This window comes from Zonotrichia albicollis, chromosome 31 (assembly GCF_047830755.1).
Source record: "Zonotrichia albicollis isolate bZonAlb1 chromosome 31, bZonAlb1.hap1, whole genome shotgun sequence".
NCBI classification, from domain to species: domain Eukaryota; kingdom Metazoa; phylum Chordata; class Aves; order Passeriformes; family Passerellidae; genus Zonotrichia; species Zonotrichia albicollis.
The window spans coordinates 5,889,995-5,909,397 of record NC_133849.1 but is presented as its reverse complement, the minus strand read 5'-3'; the positions used below and the strand labels follow the sequence as shown (position 1 = coordinate 5,909,397).

The 19,403-nt window shown below is 58.9% G+C and overlaps 1 protein-coding gene across 5 annotated transcripts; it reads right to left on the bottom strand.

Annotated features, from left to right (window-relative positions):
• Positions 1–1,666: 1,666 nt before the first annotated feature.
• On the bottom strand, positions 1,667–18,713 carry LOC141725800 (uncharacterized). 5 transcript variants are annotated; one of them, XM_074529826.1, is made up of 10 exons: positions 18,474–18,713; positions 17,122–18,126; positions 15,794–16,804; positions 14,381–15,352; positions 12,947–13,951; positions 11,538–12,557; positions 10,243–11,082; positions 8,143–9,177; positions 6,830–7,828; positions 1,806–6,528 (listed from the first exon to the last, which is right to left on the bottom strand). In XM_074529826.1, exons 1-10 carry the CDS (start codon positions 18,486–18,488, stop codon positions 5,539–5,541), a joined length of 8,892 nt encoding a protein of 2,963 aa, XP_074385927.1. In that variant the 5' UTR covers positions 18,489–18,713; the 3' UTR covers positions 1,806–5,538. The 5 variants fall into 5 exon arrangements, with proteins under 5 accessions (XP_074385930.1, XP_074385927.1, XP_074385928.1 ...); XM_074529827.1 differs by having other exon boundaries at positions 14,360–15,352; positions 18,474–18,685; XM_074529825.1 differs by having other exon boundaries at positions 1,807–6,528; positions 11,547–12,557; positions 14,360–15,352.
• Positions 18,714–19,403: the final 690 nt, after the last annotated feature.

The window sequence follows — 19,403 nt, the reverse complement described above, 5'->3', positions numbered from 1 at the left end:
TTGATTATCGATGATTCCTTGTAGCTGCTGGTTGGTGCAATATAATCTATCAGTTCATGTGTGCACTGTACAGCCTATTAATTATTAATTAATACCATCTATAAAAATTAGACTGGGCTGATCTGAACTCTGTGTCAGACACATCACTGACCCCATTGAGAGACGAGCGGTCAATAAATCCATCTCAACGTTCCTTGAGGGGAGCACAGCCAGGGAGCTGCTTCAAGGCGCTGTCACTGAGATATTTCCCCTTGAAAACCCTGGGTGGGAGGGAAACACACGCGAGCAGATGGCAAAATTAAAAGGATATCAAAGCCTTGTGGAATGTGGGTTAAAACATGGGGTCTCTAAAGCTGTGAATTGGTCAAAGCTTTACCAACTGAGGCGAAATGAAGATGAATCACCCAGTGATTTTTTAAACAGGTGAAAAGAAATTGCCATCAAATATACTGATCTAGATCCTGAATCAGCTGAGGGTACAGCACATCTGGTTTTGTTTTTTGTGGGTCACAATTCAAATGATATAAGAAGAAAAGACAAAGGGAGTTCAAGACATGGATAAACTGCTGGGAGTTGCCTGGAAGGTGTTTGGAGACAGGGCTCCAGCTGAAAGAGTTAATCCCAGCCTAACAAGAAGGCATCTCAGGAAAAGTCACCCAAGAAAGCTTCCCCTCCGGAGAAGGCTCAGAGTGCACCCTGTAAGAAATGGGGGCATTGGAAAAAGGACTGTCCAGTGGTGAAAGAAAAATCATCAGTCCCTGTTGTAGCAGCGGTGCCCAGCGGGGAATAATGAGCATTGACTCCATGACTGCAGCAGGCTGATCAATCCCTTTGTTATACCATCCTTTACTACTAAGAAAAACCCATGGCCCTTGCCAGACAGTCACAACACACACATGGATCCAATTGGCCAATCAAGCCAAACAACCATCGCCAGTGGCCAATTGTTCTGGTTTGAAAGCAAAAGCCGTGAGAGACTCCAAGTCAGAAATACCATTTATTAGGAAAAGGGACAAAAACCCACACTACATGAAATAGAAAAGAAAAATATATATAAATGTATAATGTACATAATAAAGTATATAAAAATATATAGATGTATAGATATATAGATAGAGATATATATAAAATATCGAGTGAAACCTTACACACAGATCTCACTTAAAATGGGTCTCCTTGTGGTGCACAAGGGGTTTCCCCGTCCTTCTGAATTACCCACCAAGCAGAATCAGGTCCTTGAGCAAAAATCTTGGTGCCTCACGTTTGGCGCCAAAATAATGTTCTGGTTTGAAAGCAAAACCAGTGAGAGACTCCAAGTCAAAAATACAATTTATTAGGAAAAGGGAAAAAACCCCTAATTTACAGTCAATAGTACAAAATAAAACCACTGACAGAGTCACAACATGTCCGGTTTTTGGCTGTCTGGATGGCCTGGAAAGGCCCGGGGTGGCCTTGGGGCAGCCCGCGTATCAAAGGACGAGAAGAGGCTTCAGTTCTTTTCTCGGTCTCGGTGTTTATTAATTGTTTATCTAAAAGATTTTCTTTCGGCCCGACAGAGGTCTGCTCAGCAGCCAGCCATGAGCACACTCCCCTCCCCTCTGGACCGTCACCTATCTTTATACCCAAAGTTACGTGTACAATATTTATCATTTTTCCCCAATACCTTTCACCCTTATTGCCCGGTGCACTTTTAGTAATGACCAATCCCAAAGTGCCACCATCACCACAGAAGATGGAGGAGAAGAAGAAGAAGAAGAAGGACAGGACACGCCCCAATTCCTCCATCTTACTTCTCTAAACCCCCCTGTACAGAAATCCTAAACCCTGTGTTTCACCCTCTAATTAACCAATCCCTTCACCATTCACCCCGGTGAAACCCTCCTGTCCTCATACAGGTGTCGTCTCCTGTGTAGGATCAAAGTCCAGCCACCAGACACTTCTGGAACATTCCAGGACTCCCGAGCCCCCCAAGGGTGGTCTCGGTGACTCGGCACCTCAGTCCTGAGGTGCTGAGATCCCACACAGGGCGGAGCAGGCAGACCTCAAAGAGATCAAGAATGGGCAGCTCCACAAGTTGCTCTCAAAACAAATTCATTTGGTTTCGCAGCGGGAGCACCCTTTCTATGTGATGCACGTGAGGTCACACACCGATCTGCCAGGCGAGATGGCAGAAGGAAATCGCAGGGCAGGTTCCCTTGCCGCTCCATCAGAAATGGCACGCCTTCCAGACATCTTTCAACAGGCAAACCCAAGTCACCAACAATGCCATCAAAATGTTCCAGGTCTAATCCATCAGTTCCAGCTAACACAAAGTCAGGCTCGAGCCATTGTGGCCACCTGTCCCAATTGCCAGCTTCAGGCAGTGCCATCCCTGGGGGTTGGGGTTAACCCCCGAGGCCTTGGGAGCTGCGAGGTGTGGCAGACAGACATCACACACATTCCCAGTTACGGTCACATGAAATACATCCATGTCAGCATAGACACATACTCAGGCGTGGTTTATCCCTCTGCCCACACAGGGGAAAGGGCTGTGCATGCCAGACAACACTTGCTGCAAGCCTTTTCAGTACTGGGGATTCCTAGGGAAATTAAAACTGACAATGGCCCAGCGTGTGCCTCCAAGGAGTTCCTAGAGTTTGTCCAGCAGTGGGGAGTGGAGCATAAGACAGGCATTCCTGTCCAGCAGTGGGGAGTGGAGCATAAGACAGGCATTCCTGTCCAGCAGTGGGGAGTGGAGCATAAGACAGGCATTCCTGTCCAGCAGTGGGGAGTGGAGCATAAGACAGGCATTCCCCACTCCCCCACAGGTCAAGCTGTGATTGAATGTGCCCACCACACGCTCAAAGAGGTCCTGGCTAGGCAGGGCAATTCTGCAGCATGGATGAGTCCACAACAAAAGCTCTGCAAAGCCTTGTTTGCCATCAATTTTCTGAATTGTTCGTTTGAAAACATGAATCCTCCAGTAATACGGCTTTTCAATAATAACAACCAGTTTAAGTTGTCACAGCGTCCACCAGTTCTCGTCAAAGACCCAGAAACTCGGGGAACCAAGGGTCCTTATGAGCTTGTCACCTGGGGGTGTGGTTACGTGTGTGTATCCACTCCCTCAGGCCCCCGATGGATACCCCAAAAGTGGGTAAAACCTTTCGTCCCCAAAAATCCAGCTCCAGCAGACCGGGATAAGAAGCAGGCAGCTGTCGCTTCCAAGAGAAGGCGCCGCCGGAAAAAGAAGGAAGAACCTTCCTAAGAGAGTTACCTGCATTCCGGCAGACCCACGAACTTGTATGTGTCTTTTAAAAAAAATGTTTGTTTTCCTTTTTAGAACAGAAAATCTACTTCCTACCTAACCTCATGGTGAGCCCTGTCCGAGTTGTCATCCTGTTCGGGCTGAGCAGTCTGACAGCTGCGCAGATCGTTCCTCAGTCAAGCCAAAACATCTGGGTGACCCTGGCACAGACGCTCCAGCAGGAAAATATATATATTTTATATATATATATATATATAAAATAACCTGTCCACAGCAGCAGCGAAAGACCCAATGTCTACCTGCCTGGTAGGGATCCCATTGCAAGCTGGAGAGCTCACAGACAATGTAGATACGCCTATACCTCCCCCAAGTCCCAAACCAAATCACACACAACCACACAATATCCGTCACCAACGAGCCATAACAATTAAAAACCCCATAGAGGAGTGGTGCCAAAGCCACCCAGAGCTGCTCAGGTAAGCAGAGTTCGAGCTGTTGGGCTCCTCCCCTGCGCCATCCTGCACACACTTCTTCTTTCTCCCACGTTCCAACACCAAACCTTTTAACAACATTAAACAGTGTCGAGAGGAATTCTCTGCCAAAAGGTGGTGTGAGGTTTTAAGCCATGTTGCAGCAGACAATCCAGACCATTCACATCCCAGGAGCCTCCCCAAAGGTTTGTTTTTAATTTGTGGGGATCGGGCATGGGCAGGAATCCCTTCTCAGCTTTTAGGAGGGCCATGTCCCTGTTGGCACCCAACCAAACCATGATTGGTGAGTGGACTCCTAAGAACAATTCGGTCAGCAAAATTCATAAGAGAAGCGTAGACAATTTGGACCCAAATTGTGATGCAGAAATCTTCCATTGGGCTAAGTCAAAAAGAGTTGCTGTATCCCTGTTCCTTCCGCGGGTTGCAGCAGCCAAAGCTCTAAGTGAATTGGGCCACCTAGAGTGCTGGGTAGTCAAACCGGCAAACTTGACATCCACGGCCATCAGCTCCCTCCTAGAAGACGAGGAAATTACCAGGCAGGCCACACTCCAAAATCGTGCAGCCGTAGATTTCCTCCTGCTGCTGCATGGACACGAGTGCCAGGAATTTGAAGGACTGTGCTGCCTGAACCTAGCATCCAAGGCACCCAACGTCCACGCAGCTCTCCGAGAAGTGAAAAGCCTGACAGGACGAGTCAAGCAGGAATCCGAGGACTGGTTCAGTGGGTTGTTCAAGGACTGGGGACTCTCGGGGTGCTGGACGTCTATAATGAGGACAATTTTGGGGTTTTTTTGTTCTTTTCCTGGTCATGTTAGCATTCAGGATTCTACGTTGCATACTTTTAAAGGCTATCAACAGTTTGGTCTCCAGTACTGCAGAAGTCAACCGCTCAGAGTTTGTGGAACTAAAGCAAATTGGCAGTCATTGCAATGAGGGTGGTGCATTGAGATGGCCCCAGATCTGCCAGACCCCACAACATTTGCCGAGTGCACCTGACCTTGTCGGGGTCATTTCCATGCTGTCCATCCCTCCCAAGGAGTACCTCCAATAGAGCCACTTCCCTCACTGTTGGATCCCTTCCTCAAGAGTTTGATATCATTTTAATTTTGCCATCTGCTTGGGTGTATTTGCATCCCACCCAGGGTTTCCAAGGGGAAATATCTCAGTGACAGCGCCTTGAAGCAGCTCCCTGGATGTGCTCCCCTCAAGGAATGTTGGGATGGATTTATTGAGCACTCTTCTCTCAATGGGGTTGGTGATGTGTCTGACACAGAGTTCAGAACAGACCAGGCTGCTTTATATAGAGAACATGAATGAATGAATGAATGAATGAATGAATTAATTAATAGGCTGTACAGTGCACACATGAACTGATAGATTATACTGAACCAACCTGCAGCTGCAAGGAATCATCGATAATCAATATCAGTATCAAACACCGTATCAAACTGCTGGCGATCAATAATAATGTATGAAATGCAATACAGAAGTGCAGAAGCCAATATAAGATTGCAAAAACCAATGCAGAATTGCAGAAGCCAATTATTAAATTGTCATTTATATCCCAACTCTGCTGCAGGCACAGTAGAAAGCTGGAAGCTCTTGAGGGAAACCATTCAGCCCTGTCCCCAGTGTCCCTGAGTGTCCCCCGAGTGTCCCTGAGTCCACAGAGATGTCACCACAGGAATTCCCAGCAGGATTTGGGGCAATTTCAATGAAAATTCCCAGAAAATTCCCCGAATTTATCTCAGATACTGCATGGGGAGGGGACAGGTGACAGCAACGATGTCCCCAATGATGTCACTGCCATGATGATCTCGTGGCAGTGACGTCACTGTCCTGAAGCAGCCTCGGGATGTCCTCGATGGCTTTTTGGCACCGCTCGGCCACCGCACGGCTGCCAGGGCCATTGTGGCCACCACGGCCACCATAGGGACTCAAGAGGAGGTCGTGGATGTTCCCAAGTGTCCCCAGCAGGTGATGCTTGAACAGGCGGGCGCTGGCCTCCCACAGCTGCTCAAACTTGGCCACCGCAGCCACCAAGTCCTCGGGGACATCAGAGGATGCCTCCTGTTTCCCCTCCAGGGCAGCCTCGATGTCCCTGAGCTGGCACTCCATGTAACTGATAAACTCAGTGGCTTTGTCACACGTTGTCACCAAACGCTGCAGCGGCTCCAGGGCCACCTCTGCCCAATGTTTCTTCCTGGTGGTTGCCCTCGCCTGCCTGGTGGCCACCACAGCCTCTCCCATGGCCTCACTGGTGTCCATTGCCACCTGGGCATCACGTGTGGGCCCCACTGAGGCCTCCTCATCCCCTTCCAGGGCCACCATGAGCTGCTGGGCTGTGGCTGCCAGGTTGTCCCCAGCTGTCCCCCTGCGGGTGGACTTGTCCTGCTGGTCCCTGGCCCAGGCGAGCGCCGCGTCCTCGCAGGCATCACGGAGCTTGGTGATCTCCTCAACCAGCTGTTTCCATCTCTCCTCACACACAGACACCAACTCCCGCCAGGCGCTGCCCGCGGCTCTCACATCGGCCCAGGTGGCCCCAGAGGTGGCCCCGAGGGTGGCCAGGGCCTGGCCCAGGGAGGGGACACCAGGTTCGCCCATGGAGGTGCCACGACGGTGTTCCAGGGCCTTACGGAGGCTCCAGGTGAAGATCCTCAGGGCCGCGTGCAGCAACTTTGGGGGCACACAGCGCCGCATGCCCCGGCGTGGCCCGGTCACGGTGGCTGTCACCTTGCCCAGGGTAGCCACCACGGACACCAGAGCCTCCAGCAGCTGGGGAGGGGATACCTGGGGAGGGGACAGGGGACGTGTCAGGGACCTGGTGGCACCTGTGGCCTCCTAAGGTGGCCCCTGTGCCCTCTCGGGGATCCCCTTTTCCCCTCCCTGGAGGGCCCTGCTGTCCCCTCTGTCCTTTGTCACCCCTGATATCCTCTCTGCCACCACCTGACAGCTCCCATGTCCCCTCCACCCCATCCCTCACTGCCACTCCTGCCGCATTTCATCACCCCCCCTGCACCCTCCCCCGCTCCCCACCAAGTGTACCCTCTGTCCCTCTTTCCACCCCAACCCCCCCCCACTCTGGTCGCACCTCTTGGAGCTCCATGCTCACTGGGGACACATCACGGATGCTCTGGGGACACTCTGGGGGTCGAAGGAGCCTTGGGATGTCCTCAATGGCTCTTTGGCACCGCTCGGCCACCCCACAGCCACTGGGGCTAGCAGGACCACCATAGCAATAGAACTTGATGTCTTGAAGTGTCCCAAAAAGGTGATCCTTGACCAGGTGGGCGTTGGCCTCCCACAGCCACTCGGCCACGGCCACCTTGGCCACCAAGTCCTCTGGGACATCGGGGGACGCCTCATTTGTCCCTTCCAGGGCAGCCTCGATGTCCCCAACCCTGCGCTGCAGCTCCCGGGGGAACGCGGTGGCTTCGTCACACGCAGCCACCAAGCGCTCCAGCAGCCCCAGGGCCGCCTCCAGCCGCTCTCTCACCATGGTAGCCCTTGTTGCCAGGCTGGCAGCCACCCTGCCCTCTCTCCTCACCTGGGCTCCATGCCCGGCCACCACCTCGGCCCCCTCCTCCCTGCCCAGGGCCTGACCCAGCTCCACCATGTTTTCCTGAGCTGTCCCATCACGGGCAGCCTTGCCTTGCAGCTCCCTGGCTCGGGCCATGGCTGCCCTGTTGGCCACCTTGGTGGCCAAATCCCTGCAGGCACTGGGGAGCTTGGTGGCCCTCCTGGCCAGCGGGGCCCACCTGTCCACAAGATTAGACACTGACCACCGCCACTTGCTGGCTGCCATTGTCACATCGTCCCAGGTGGTCCCTGGGGTGCTCTTGTAGGTGGCCAGGGCCTGGCTCAGGGAGGTGACAGGGCCATCATCATCAGAGGTGATTTTGTGGCGCCACCAGGTGTCATGACTGCGGTACAGGGTGACCCGGAGCTCCTTCTTGAAGTATTCCAGGTCCCCGTACAGGCACCGTCGGGACATGAGCACATTCATCTCATCCAGCCTGGGCAGGGTGCCCACCAGCTCGCCCAGGATGGCCACCACGGTGACCTGTGGCTGCAGCAGGGCCGGCAACGCCTGGGGAGGGGACAGGGGAGGTGTCAGGGACATGGTGGCACTTACAGCCTCCTGGGGTGGCCCTTGTCCCAGAGGGGTCCCTTTTGTCCCCTCTGGCCCTTTGTCAGCTTCTTGCTCCCTCAGACACCCCCTGCCCAGAGCCTCTCCCGCCCCTCTGCTGTTCCCTCCACCATCCTCTGCTTGCCCCACCAAAGCCCCCCTGTGCCCTCCCCCTCCATGTCCTCCCACCTTCCCCACTGCCCTCTCCCCTGCCCACATCCCATCCCCCCCCAGTGTCCACTCTATCCACTTCTCCCCCCTCACTCTGGTCGCACCTCTTGGAGCTCCATGCTCTCAGGGGACATCTCGGGGATGCTCTGGGGACACTCCGGGGATCGAAGGAGCCTTGGGATGTCCTCGATGGCTCTTTGGCATCGCTCGGCCACCCCGCAGGCATTGTGGGGTTCGGGACCAATAGTGAAATAGAACTTGATGTCTTGAAGTGTCCCCAGCAGGTGATCCTTGGCCAGGCGGGCGTTGGCCTCCCACAGCCGCTCGGCCTCGGCCACCTTGGCCACCAAGTCCTCAGGGACATTGGGGGACGCCTCATTTGTCCCCTTAAGGGTGGCCTGGATGTCCCCAACCCTGCGCTGCAGCTCCCGTGGGAACGTGGTGGCTTTCTCACACGCGGCCACCAAGTGCTCCAGCAGCCCCAGGGATGCCTCCAGCCGCTGTCTCACCATGGTGGCCCTTGTTGCCTTGCTGGCAGCCTCCCTGGCCTCTCTCCTCACCCGGGCTTCATGCCCGGCCACCACCTCAGCCCTCTCCTCCCTGCCCAGGGCCTGACCCAGCTCCCCCATGTTTTCCTGAGCTGTCCCATAACGAGCAGCCTTGTCCCTCAGCCTCCTTGCTTTGGTAGTGGCTCTGTCCACATTGCCAGCTGCCTTGGGGACCAAATCCCTGCAGTCGTGACGGAGCTCGCTGGCTGTCTTGGACAGCTGGGCCCAGTTGTCCACAAGCACAGACACCGACCGGTGCCACTTGCTGGCTGCCATTCTCACATTGTCCCAGGCGGTCCCTGGGGTGCTCTCGTAGGCAGTCAGGGCCTGGCTCAGGGAGGTGACAGGGTCATCATCATCGGAGGTGACAATGTTGTGCCACCAGGTGTCATCAACGGAGTACAGAGCAGCTCGGAGGTTCCTGGTGAAGCGCTCCAGGTCCCAGTACAGGTTCTCTGTGAAGCTGGGCAGTGTCTCCTCATGCACCATCTCCTCGTACACCGTCTCCTCGTGCAGTCTGGGCAGGGTGTCTAGCAGCTTGCCCAGGATGGCCACCACGGTGACCTGTGGCTGCAGCAGGGCTGGGGAGAGCTGGGGAGGGGACAGGGAAGGTATCAGATGTGAGAAATGAAACACTGGAGACAGGAGCTCCTTTTCAGAGTGGTAATTGCTAGCTGATGTTGATGAAGTTGATAGAGTTTAACTTGAAATCTTGGTCTGCTGTTGAATATTGAATGTTAGAGTTCTGGCACTTGCCTTTGCTTGCCACTGTTAAGTGTTACAACCTTACCCTGTATATATGGTATCCCGTTCCATCAGGAACCACTTCCCTGACTCCCAAAAGGACTTGCACCCAGGCTGAATTTAATGAAGGGCTGTTGGTACTATATGGACCCTCTCAAAAGCAACAAACCAGCACCGAAACTTTGATTTTTTCCCCGCAGAGCTACAGGAAATCCACCACCATTGATCAGAGCTGGATTCTGTCCTGTTACCATAACTTTGATAGTACCCAGCTTGGAGAACACTCCTGAGCTATGAGCCAACATTGTCTTCCTAAGGATTCTCCTGAGGACAGAGCCCCAGCTCTGCTGAGAGACAAAGCTGCCCTCCTCCTCCTCCTCCTCCTCCTCCTCCTCCTCCTCCTCCTCCTCCTCCTCCTCCTCAGTGCTGTCCTGTGGGAGCAGCGACGCTGTGCGTGACCCCTCGGGTTCCCCACCCAGAGCTGTCTTTAATAAAGGTCTTTCTAAGGGAGCTGGTCTCCTGGCTCTTTCTGTTACATCAGGGACCTTGTGGCACTTGTGGCCTCCTGGGGTGGCCCCCTGACCCCGAGGGGTCCCCTTGGTCCCCTTTGTCAGCCTCTTGTTCCCTCTGCCACCCCCTGCCCCTCCCCTGGTGACCTGTCCCACCCCCTGCCCCCTCCTCTGACCCCTCTGCCACCCCCTGTGTCCCCCCCATTTCCCACTGCACCCTCCTCCCCCGTGTCCCCTCCCCTCCCTGTCACCTCCCCCCTTCCTGCCACCCCCTCCTGTCCCCTGTGCAACCTCCTTACCCCTCCCGCCACCCCCATGTCACCTCCATCCCCAACTGTCCCCTTCCCCCCAGTGTCCCCTCTGTCCCCATCTCCTCCCCCGCCCCCCCCCCCCCCCGCTGCACCTCTTGGGGGTCCATGCTCAATAGGAACACGTTGGGAACGCTCTGGGGACACTCCAGGGGTCGAAGGAGCCTTGGGATGTCCTCGGTGGCTCTTTGGCATCGCTCAGCCACCTCACTGGCACTGGGGCTTGTGGGAGCACCAGTCAAATAGAACATCATGAAGTTTGGAAGTGTTCCCAGCAGGTGACGTGTGGCCAGGCGGGCGTTGGCCTCCCACAGCCGCTCAGCTACGGCCACCTTGGCCACCAAATCCTCGGGGACTTCGGGGGATGCTTCATTTGTCCCCTCCAGGCTGGTCTTGGTGTCCCTGAGCAGGCGCTGCAGCTCCTGGGGGAACGCGGTGGCTTCGTCAAACGCGGCCACCAAGCGCTGCACCAGCTCCAGGGCCGCCTCCACCCGCTGTCTCACCATGGTGGCACTTGTTGCCTCGTTGGCAAGCACCTGGGTGGCCACCTCCCTGCAGATGTTGCGGAGCTCAGTGGCCTTCCTTGTCAGCCTGTCCCAGCTGTTCATAAGCACAGACACAGACCGCTGCCACTTGCTGGCTGCCATTGTCACACGGTTCCGTGCGGTCCCTGGAGTGCTCTTGTAGGCAGCCAGGGCCTGGCTCAGGGAGGTGGAAGGGTCATCATCACTGGAGGTGACATCGCGGCACCACCAGGTGTCATCAATGCATTCCAGGGTGGCCTCGAGCTGTGTGGTGAATTCCTGTAGCAGGGTCACTGCATGCCAGGGAAGCGTGTCATCCCGCCTGGCCACGGTGTCCAGCAGTTCACCCAGGATGGCCACCATGGTGACCTGTGACTGCAGCAGGGCCGGGGACAGCTGGGGAGAGGACAGCTGGGGAGGGGACAGGGGAGGTGTCAGGGTCCTGGAGGCATTTGAGACTTCCTGGGGTGGCCCCTGTGCCCTCCTGGTGCCCCCTCTGTCCCATTCCTGGAAGGCTCTGCTGTCCCCTCTGTCTATTTGTCACCCGCTCCTCCCCTCTGCCACCTCCTGCCACCCTCCCTGCCGTCCCCTCTGCCACCCACTACCACCACACTCTTAGCCCCTGTCACTCTGCTGTTCATCCTGACACCGCCCGCCAGCTCCTGTGTCCCCTCCACCCCAGTCATTCCCATCCCCCTCACCCCTCTGCCCCCATTTCCCCTCCCCCTCTTTGTCACCTTCTCCTTTTCTGCCACTCCCTCCTGTCCCCTTTGTGACCTTCTGGCCCCTCCCACCCCCCTGTGTCCCCCACATCCCCCATTGCCCCCTCCCGTCCCCTTCTCCCCAGTGTCCCATTTGTCCCTCACCCGTCGCACCTCTTGGAGCTCCATGCTCACTGGGGACACCTCAGGGATGCTCTGGGGGCTCTCTGGGGTTCGAAGGAGCCTTGGGATGTCCTCGGTGGCTCTTTGGCACCGCTCGGTCACCTCACAGGCACTGGGGCTGGCGGGACCACCACTGAAGAACAGCTTGATGGCGTCTGGAACTGCCCCCACCAGGTGATCCTTGGCCAGGCGGGCGTTGGCCTCCCACAGCCGCTCGGCCACGGCCACCTTGGCCACCAAGTCCTCAGGGATATCAAAGTATCCCATATTCGCCCACTTCAGGGCAGACTTGATGTCCCCAACCCTGCTCTGCAGCTCCCGGGGGAACGCGGTGGCTTCGTCACACGCGGCCGCCAAGCGCTCCAGCAGCCCCAGGGCCGCCTCCAACCGCTGTCTCACCATGGTGGCCCTTGTTGCCTCGCTGGCAGCCACCATGGCCTCTCTGCTCACCTGGGCTCCATGCCCGACCACCACCTCGGCCCCCTCCTCCCTGCCCAGAGCCTGACCCAGCTCCACCATGTTTTCCTGAGCTGTCCCATCATGGGCAGCCTTGGCCTGCAGCTCCCTGGCCTGGGCGGTGGCAGTGTCTGCCCTTTTGGCCGCGTCAGCAGCCGCCTCCCTGCAGGTGTTGCGGAGCTTGGTGGCGTTCCTGGCCAGCTTGGTCCAGCTGTTCACAAGCACAGACACCGACCGCTGCCACTTCCCAGCTGCCATTGTCACATGGTCCCATCTGGTCCATCTGGTGCTGTCATAGGCAGCCAAGACCCCGCTCAGTGACGTGAGAGGGTCACCATCATCGTGGGTCACATTGCGGCTCCACCAGGTGCCCTTGGTGCAGTACAGGGTGATCCAGAGGCTCTCAGTGAAGTCCACCAGGTCCCAGCACAGGCTCACTGTTGACACGGGCAGCAGCATCTCCTTGTCCCGCCTGGGCAGGGTGGCCAGCAGCTCACCCAAGGTGGCCACCACGGTGACCTGTGGCTGCAGCAGGGCCGGGGACAGCTGGGGAGGGGACAGGGGAGGTGTCAGGGACCTGGTGGCAATTGCGGCCTCCTGGGGTGGCACCCTGCTCCCGATACAACCCCTCTGTACCCTCTGTCCCTTTGTCAGCCTCTTATTCCCTCTGTCACCCCCTGCCCATCCCCTCATAGCCTGTCCCACCCCCTGCCCCTCTGCTGGCCCCTCTGCCACCCCCCAACACCCAACATGTCTGCCCCATCCCCCACTGCTCCTTCCCCCATTTTCCCTCCACCTCTCTGTCACCTCCCCCATTCCTGCCGCTCCCTCCTGCCCCTCCCTCACCCACAGCCCCTTTCACCATCCCCCACTGTCCCCAGGCCCCCGAGTTTCCCCTTTGTCCCCCTCTCATCCCCCCTCCCCCCGCATCGCACCTCTTGGAGCTCCATGCTCACTGGGGGCATCTTGGGTTCGCTCTGGGGACGCTCTGGGACTTGAAGGAGCCTTGGGATGTCCTCAATTGCTCTTTGGCACCGCTCGGCCACCCGACAGATTCTGGTGGGACCACACGTGAAATAGAAGCCAATGATGTCCTGAAGTGGCCCCACCAGGTGATCCTTGGCCAGGCGGGCATTGGCCTCCCACAGCCGCTCGGCCTCGGCCACCTTGGCCACCAAGTCCTCGGGGACATCGGGGGACCCCTCATTTGTCCCCTTCAGGGCCACCTCGATTTCCCAAACCCTACGCTGCAGCTCCCGGGGGAACTTGGTGGCTTCGTCACATGCGGCCACCAAGCGCTCCAGCAGCCCCAGGGACGCCTCCAGCCGCTGTCTCCTCCTGCTTGCCCTAGTGGCCAGGCTGGCAGTCACCCTGGCCTCTCTCCCGACCAAGGCTTCATGCCCGGCCACCACCTCGGCCCTCTCCTCCCCGCCCAGGGCCTGACCCAGCTCCACCATGTTTTCCTGAGCTGTCCCATCACGGGCAGCCTCGTCCTGCAGCTCCCTGGCCCGGGCGGTGTTGGTGGCCACCTTGTCAGTCAGCTCAGTGACCGTCACCCTGCAGGCATTGCGGAGCTTGGTGGCCTTCCTGGACATCTTGGCCCAGTTTTTAACATGCCAATCCACCGACTCCTGCCACTTCTTTGCCACCATTCTCACATGGAACCAGGTGGTCCATGGGGTGCTCTTGTAGGCGGCCAGGGCCCGGCTCAGGGACGTGGGAGTTTCCTCCACAGATTTGCCATTGCGGTGGTACCAGGCCTCATCAATGCCATAGGGGGTGCAGCTGAACTCCTCGGTGAAGCCCAGCAGTTCACTGTACAGGCACATTGGGGACTTGAGCAGCATCATCATCTCCTCATCCCACCTGGGCACGATGTCCAGCAGCTCACCCAGGATGGCCACCACAGTGACCTGTGGCCGCAGCAGGGCAGGGGACAGCTGGGGAGGGGACAGGGGAGGTGTCAGGGACCTGGAGGCATTTGTGGCTTCCTGGGGTGGCCCGAGGGGTCCCCTTTGTCCCGTCCATCCCTCTGTCAGTCAGTTCCTCTCTTTGCCACCCCCTGTCTCTCCCTGCATAGCCCCTCCCACTGCCTGTCCCCCCTGCTGTCACCACCATCAGTCCCCATGTCCCCTCCCCACCGTGTCCCCCCATTCCCCACTGCACCCTCCTCCCCCTTTCCCCTCCCCTCTCTGTCACCTCCCCCCTTCCGGCCACTCCCTCCCATCCCCTGTGCAACCTCCTGACCCCTCCCACCACCCCTGTATCCCCTCCATCCCCCATTGCCCCCTCCCTCCTGTACCCTCTGTCCCCATCTCTCTCCTCCCGCTCCCCCGCTCCCTGTTCACCTCTTGGAGCTCCATGCTTACTGGGGACACCTTGGGGACGCTCTGGGGACACTCCATGGGTCGAAGGAGCTTTGGGATGTCCTCAATGGCTCTTTGGCACTGCTCGGCCACCCCACAGCCACTGGGGCTGGTGCGACCATCAGGGAAAAAGAACTTGATGATGTCATCAACTGTCCCCACCAGGTGATCCTTGACCAGGCAGGCATTGGCCTCCCACAGCCGCTCGGCCACGGCCACCTTGGCCACCAAGTCCTCAGGGACGTCCGGGAACACCTCATTTGTCCCCTCCAGGGCAGCCTCTGTGTCCCTGAGCAGGCGCTGCAGCTCCCGTGGGAACGCGGTGGCTTCGTCACACGCGGCCACCAAGCGCTCCAGCAGCCCCAGGGACGCCCACACCCGCTCTCTCACCATGGTGGCGCTTGTTGCCTCGCTGGCAGCCACCCAGGCCTCTATCCTCACCTGGGCTTTATAGCTGTGCTCCTCCTCGGCCCCCTCCTCCCCACCCAGGGCCTGACCCAGCTCAGCCATGTCTTCCTGAGCTATCCCATAACGGGCAGCCTCGTCCTGCAGCTCCCTGGCCTGGGTGACCCTGTCAACCGCCTCAGCAGCCGCCTCTATGCAGGTGTTGTGGAGCTTGGTGGCTGCCCTGGCCAGCCGGGCCCAGCTGTTCACGAGCGTGGCCACCAACCCCTGCCACTTTCTGGCTGCCACTGTCACACGGTTCTGGGGGATCCCAGGGGTGCTCTTGTAGGTGGTCAGGATCTGGCTCAGGGAGGTGACTGGATCATCACCATCGGAGGTGACATTGCAGCACCACCAGGTGTCATCAGTGCAGTACAGGGTGACCCGAAGGTCCTTGGTGAAGTTCACAAGGTCCCAGTACAGGTCCACTGCGGACATGAGCTTCATCTTGTCCCTCCTGGGCAGGGTGGCCAGCAGCTTGCCCAGGATGGCCACCACGGTGACCTGTGGCTGCAGCAGGGCTGGGGACAGCTGGGGAGGGGACAGGGGAGGGGTCAGGGACCTTAGGGCACTTACGGCCTCCTGGGGTGACCCCCTACCCCTGAGGGGTCCCCTTTGTCCCCTCCATTCCTTTGTCAGCGTCTTGCTCCCTCTACCACCCCCTGCCCCTCCCCTTGTAGCCCCTCTCACCCCCTGACCCTCTGCTGTCTCCTCTGCCACCCCCTGCCACCACTCGTAGGCACTGCCACACCCTTCTGTCCCTTCTGCCACCACTCGTGTCCTGTCCCCCTTCTGTCCCCCCATCACCCATTGCCCCCTCGACCCCCCTTCCACCTCTCTGTCCCCTCCCCCCTTCCTGCAATTGCCTCCTGTCACCTCCTCGCATCCACCATGTCCCCTCCATCCCCCATTGCACCCCCCCAGTGTCCCCTCTGTCCCCCTGTCGTCCCCATCACCGCTCCCTCTTCGCACCTCTTGGGACTCCACGCTCACTGGGGACACCCCGGGGACACATGGGGGACACTCCGGGGGTCGAAAGAGCCTTGGGATGTCCTCGATGGCTCTTTGGCACCGCTCGGCCACCCCACAGGCACTGGGGCTGGCAGGATCACCATTGAAATAGAAGCTGACCATGTCCTGAAGTGTCCCCAGCAGGTGATCCTTGGCCAGGCGGGTGTTGGCCTCCCACAGCTGCTCGGCCTCGGCCACCTTGGCCACCAAGTCCTCAGGGATATCACAGGACCCCTCATTTCTCCCCTTCAGGGCGGCCTCGATGTCCCTGAGCTGCCACTGCAGCTCCCGGGGGAACACGGTGGCTTCATCACACGCGGCCACCAAGCGCTCCAGCAGCCCCAGGGCCACCTCAAGCCGCTCTCTCACCATGGTGGCCCTTGTTGCCTCACTGTCAGCCACCCTGGCCTCTCTCCTCACCAGGGCTTCACGCCCAGCCACCACCTGGGCCCCCTCCTCCCTGCCCAGGGCCAGACCCAGCTCCACCATGTTTTCCTGAGCTGTCCCATAACGGGCAGCTTTGGCCTGCAGCTCCCTGGCCCGGGCGATGGCAGTGGCCGCCCTGACGGCCGCCTTGGTGGCCCAATTCCTGCAAGTGTAGGGGAGCTTGGTGGTGGCCCAGGCCAGCTGGGCCCACCTGTCCACGAGCACGTACGCCGACCTGTGCCACTTCCTGGCTGCCATTGTCACATGGTCCCATTTGGTCCCTGGGATGCTCTTGTAGTCCACCAGGGCCTGGCTCAGGGACGTGTCAGGGCCATCATCATCAGAGGTGACATTGCAGCGCCACCAGGTGCCCTCAATGCAGTACAGGGTGACCCAGAGGTTCCTGGTGAAGTCCTCCAAGTCCCGGTACAGTCTCACTACAGACTTGAGCAACAGCATCTCCTCGTCCAGCCTGGGCAGGGTGGCCAGCAGTTCACCCAAGACGGCCACCACGGTGACCTGTGGCTGCAGCAGGGCTGGGGACAGCTGGGGAGGGGACAGGGGAGGTGTCAGAGACCTGGTGGCACTTACGGCTTCCTGGGGTTTGCCCCCTGCCCCTGAGAGGTCCCATTTGTCTCCTCCAGCCCATTGTTAGCCTCTTTTAGACTGTGCCACTCCCTGCCTCACCCCTTACAGCTCCTCCCACCTCCTGCTGTCCCCTCTGCCACCCCCCGTGTCCCCTCCCCCCTGTGTATACCCCATCCCTCACTGCCCCCACCCCCCTGTGTCACCACCTCCCTTCCTGTCATTCCCTCCTGTCCCCTTTACGACACCTTATCCTCCCCCCCCTCCCCCCATCGCACCTCTTGGAGCTCCATGCTCACTGGGGACACCGTGGGGAGGCTCTGGGGATGCGCTGGGGGTTGAAGGAGCCTTGGGATGTCCTCAATGGCTCTTTGGCACCGCTCGGCCACCCCGCAGCCACTGGGGCCAGTGGGACCACCAGTGAAATAGAAGTAGAGGAAGTTTGGAAGTGTCCCCAGCAGCTGACGCATGGCCAGGCGAGCGTTGGCCTCCCACAGCCGCTCAGCCTCAGCCACCTTGGCCACCAAGTCCTCGGGGATATCAAAGTATCCCATATTTGTCCCCTTCAGGGCCACCTCGATTTCCCCAACCCTGCGCTGCAGCTCCCGGGGAAACGCGGTGGCTTCATCACACGCGGCCACCAAGCGCTCCAGCAGCCCCAGGGACGCCTCCACCCGCTGTCTCACCATGGTGGCCCTTGCTGCCTCGCTGGCAGCCACCCAGGCCTGTTCCCTCACCTGGGCTCCATGCCCGGCCACCACCTCGGCCCCCTCCTCCCTGCCCAGGGCCTGAGCCAGCTCCACCCATTGTTCCAGAGCTGTCCCATAACGGGCAGCTGCGTCCTGCAGCTCCCTGGCCCGGGCGGTGGCGGTGGTGGCCCTGTCAGTCACCTTGGTGGCCAAATCCTTGCAGGTGTCACAGAGCTTGGTGGCTTTCTTGGCCAGCTCGGCCCAGCTGTACACAAGCTCAGACAGCAACCACATCCACTTGATGGCCGCCCGTGTCACACACATCCAGATGGTCCCTGGGGTGGTCCTGTAGGCAGCCAGGGCCCGGCTCAGGCAGGTGACAGGGTCATCACCATCCACGGCCACATTGTAGCGCAGCCAGGTGTCATCATTGCGGTACAGGGTGGCCCGGAGCTCCCTGGTGAATTTCACCACGTGCAGGTACAGGCACCCTGGGGACTCGGGCAGTGTTTCGTTCTCCCTGGGCAGGGTGTCCAGCAGCTCGCCCAGGATGGCCACAGCACTGTCCTGTGGCTGCAGCAGGGCCGGGGACAGCTGGGGAGGGGACAGCAAAGGTGTCAGGGACCTGGTGGCACTTAGGGCCTCCTGCAGCGGCCGCTGTGGCGTCCTGAGCTCCCCTTTGTCCCCTCCCTGTCCCTTTGCTGTCCCCTCTGTCCCTTGGTCCCCCTCCCCGACCCCTGTGCCACCCCTGCCACCTCCTGTCGTCCCCCCACTTCACCTCTCCGTCACCCTCCCCCTTCCTCCCATGCCCTCCTGTCCCCTTTGTGATCCCCTGTCCCTCCCGCCACCCCCGTGTCCCCGCTATTCCCCATTGTCTCCCTTCACCCTCCCCCGTGTCCCCTCTCTCCCTCCTCCCCCCCACCACTCCAGGATTGTCGCACCTCGAGGGGCTCCATGGCAGCTGGGGACACTCCAGGGACACTCCGGGCATGCCTTGGGGACACTCCGGGTGACAAACACGCCCGGGTTGGCAGTTGGGGACAGGCAGGAACGGGACGCAGCCAGATGCAGGAAACAGGAAGAGGTGACGTCACCGCCCTCCCTCCCCCCACTGTGGAACCAGGGCAGGAGGTGACGACACCACCTCCCTCCCCCCACAGTGTTCCCCGCAATGTCCCCAACAGGACCCCGATGTCCCCTCAGGGTCCCCAACAAGGCTCAAGTGTCCCCCAGTGTCCTGTTGGGGACACCAGGGACACACCAGGGTCCTGTTGGGGACACTGTGGGGACATCGGGGACATCGTGGTGACCCAAAATGGGACAGGGGATGTCAGGGTGGCCCCAGTGTCCCCACAGGAAGGAAACTGGGGTGTCCCCAAGGGAAGGACATGGGGTTGTCCCCAGGGTCCCCAACAGGACCCCGGTGAGTCCCCGGTGTCCCCAGCTGGACATTGGGGGACACTTGAGCCTTGTGGGGGACATTGGGGCAACACTCGGGCCATGTGGGGACACTCAGGGGACATCGGGGTCCGATTGGGGACATTGGGGGGACATTTGGGGACCCCGCCTTGCCCCACAGGTTGGGGGGGGCATGGGGGACAGCGACGTCACCTCTTCCTGCTTCCTCCATTTGTCTGTGCAATTTTACTGTGTGTCCTCAACTGTCACCAGGGCGTGTTTGTCACCTGGAGTGTCCCTGGACTGTCCCTAGAGTGTCCCCAAGGTGTCCCTGGACTGTCCCCAGAGTGTCCCTAAAGTTTCCCCAGAGTATCCCCAGAATGTCCCCAGGGTGTCCCTGCAGTGTCCCCAGATTGTCCCCAGTGTCCCCAATGGCTATGGAGCCCCACGAGGTGTGACAATCCCGGCATGGG

Excerpts from the sequence above, each read along its gene's own strand:
- LOC141725800 (XM_074529827.1), bottom strand. Across the intron at positions 7,829-8,142 it reads AGAGCATGGAGCTCCAAGAG|GCGTTGCCGGCCCTGCTGCA; the intron begins GTGCGACCAGAG and ends TCCCCTCCCCAG. Across the intron at positions 6,529-6,829 it reads TGAGCATGGAGCTCCAAGAG|GTATCCCCTCCCCAGCTGCT; the intron begins GTGCGACCAGAG and ends TCCCCTCCCCAG.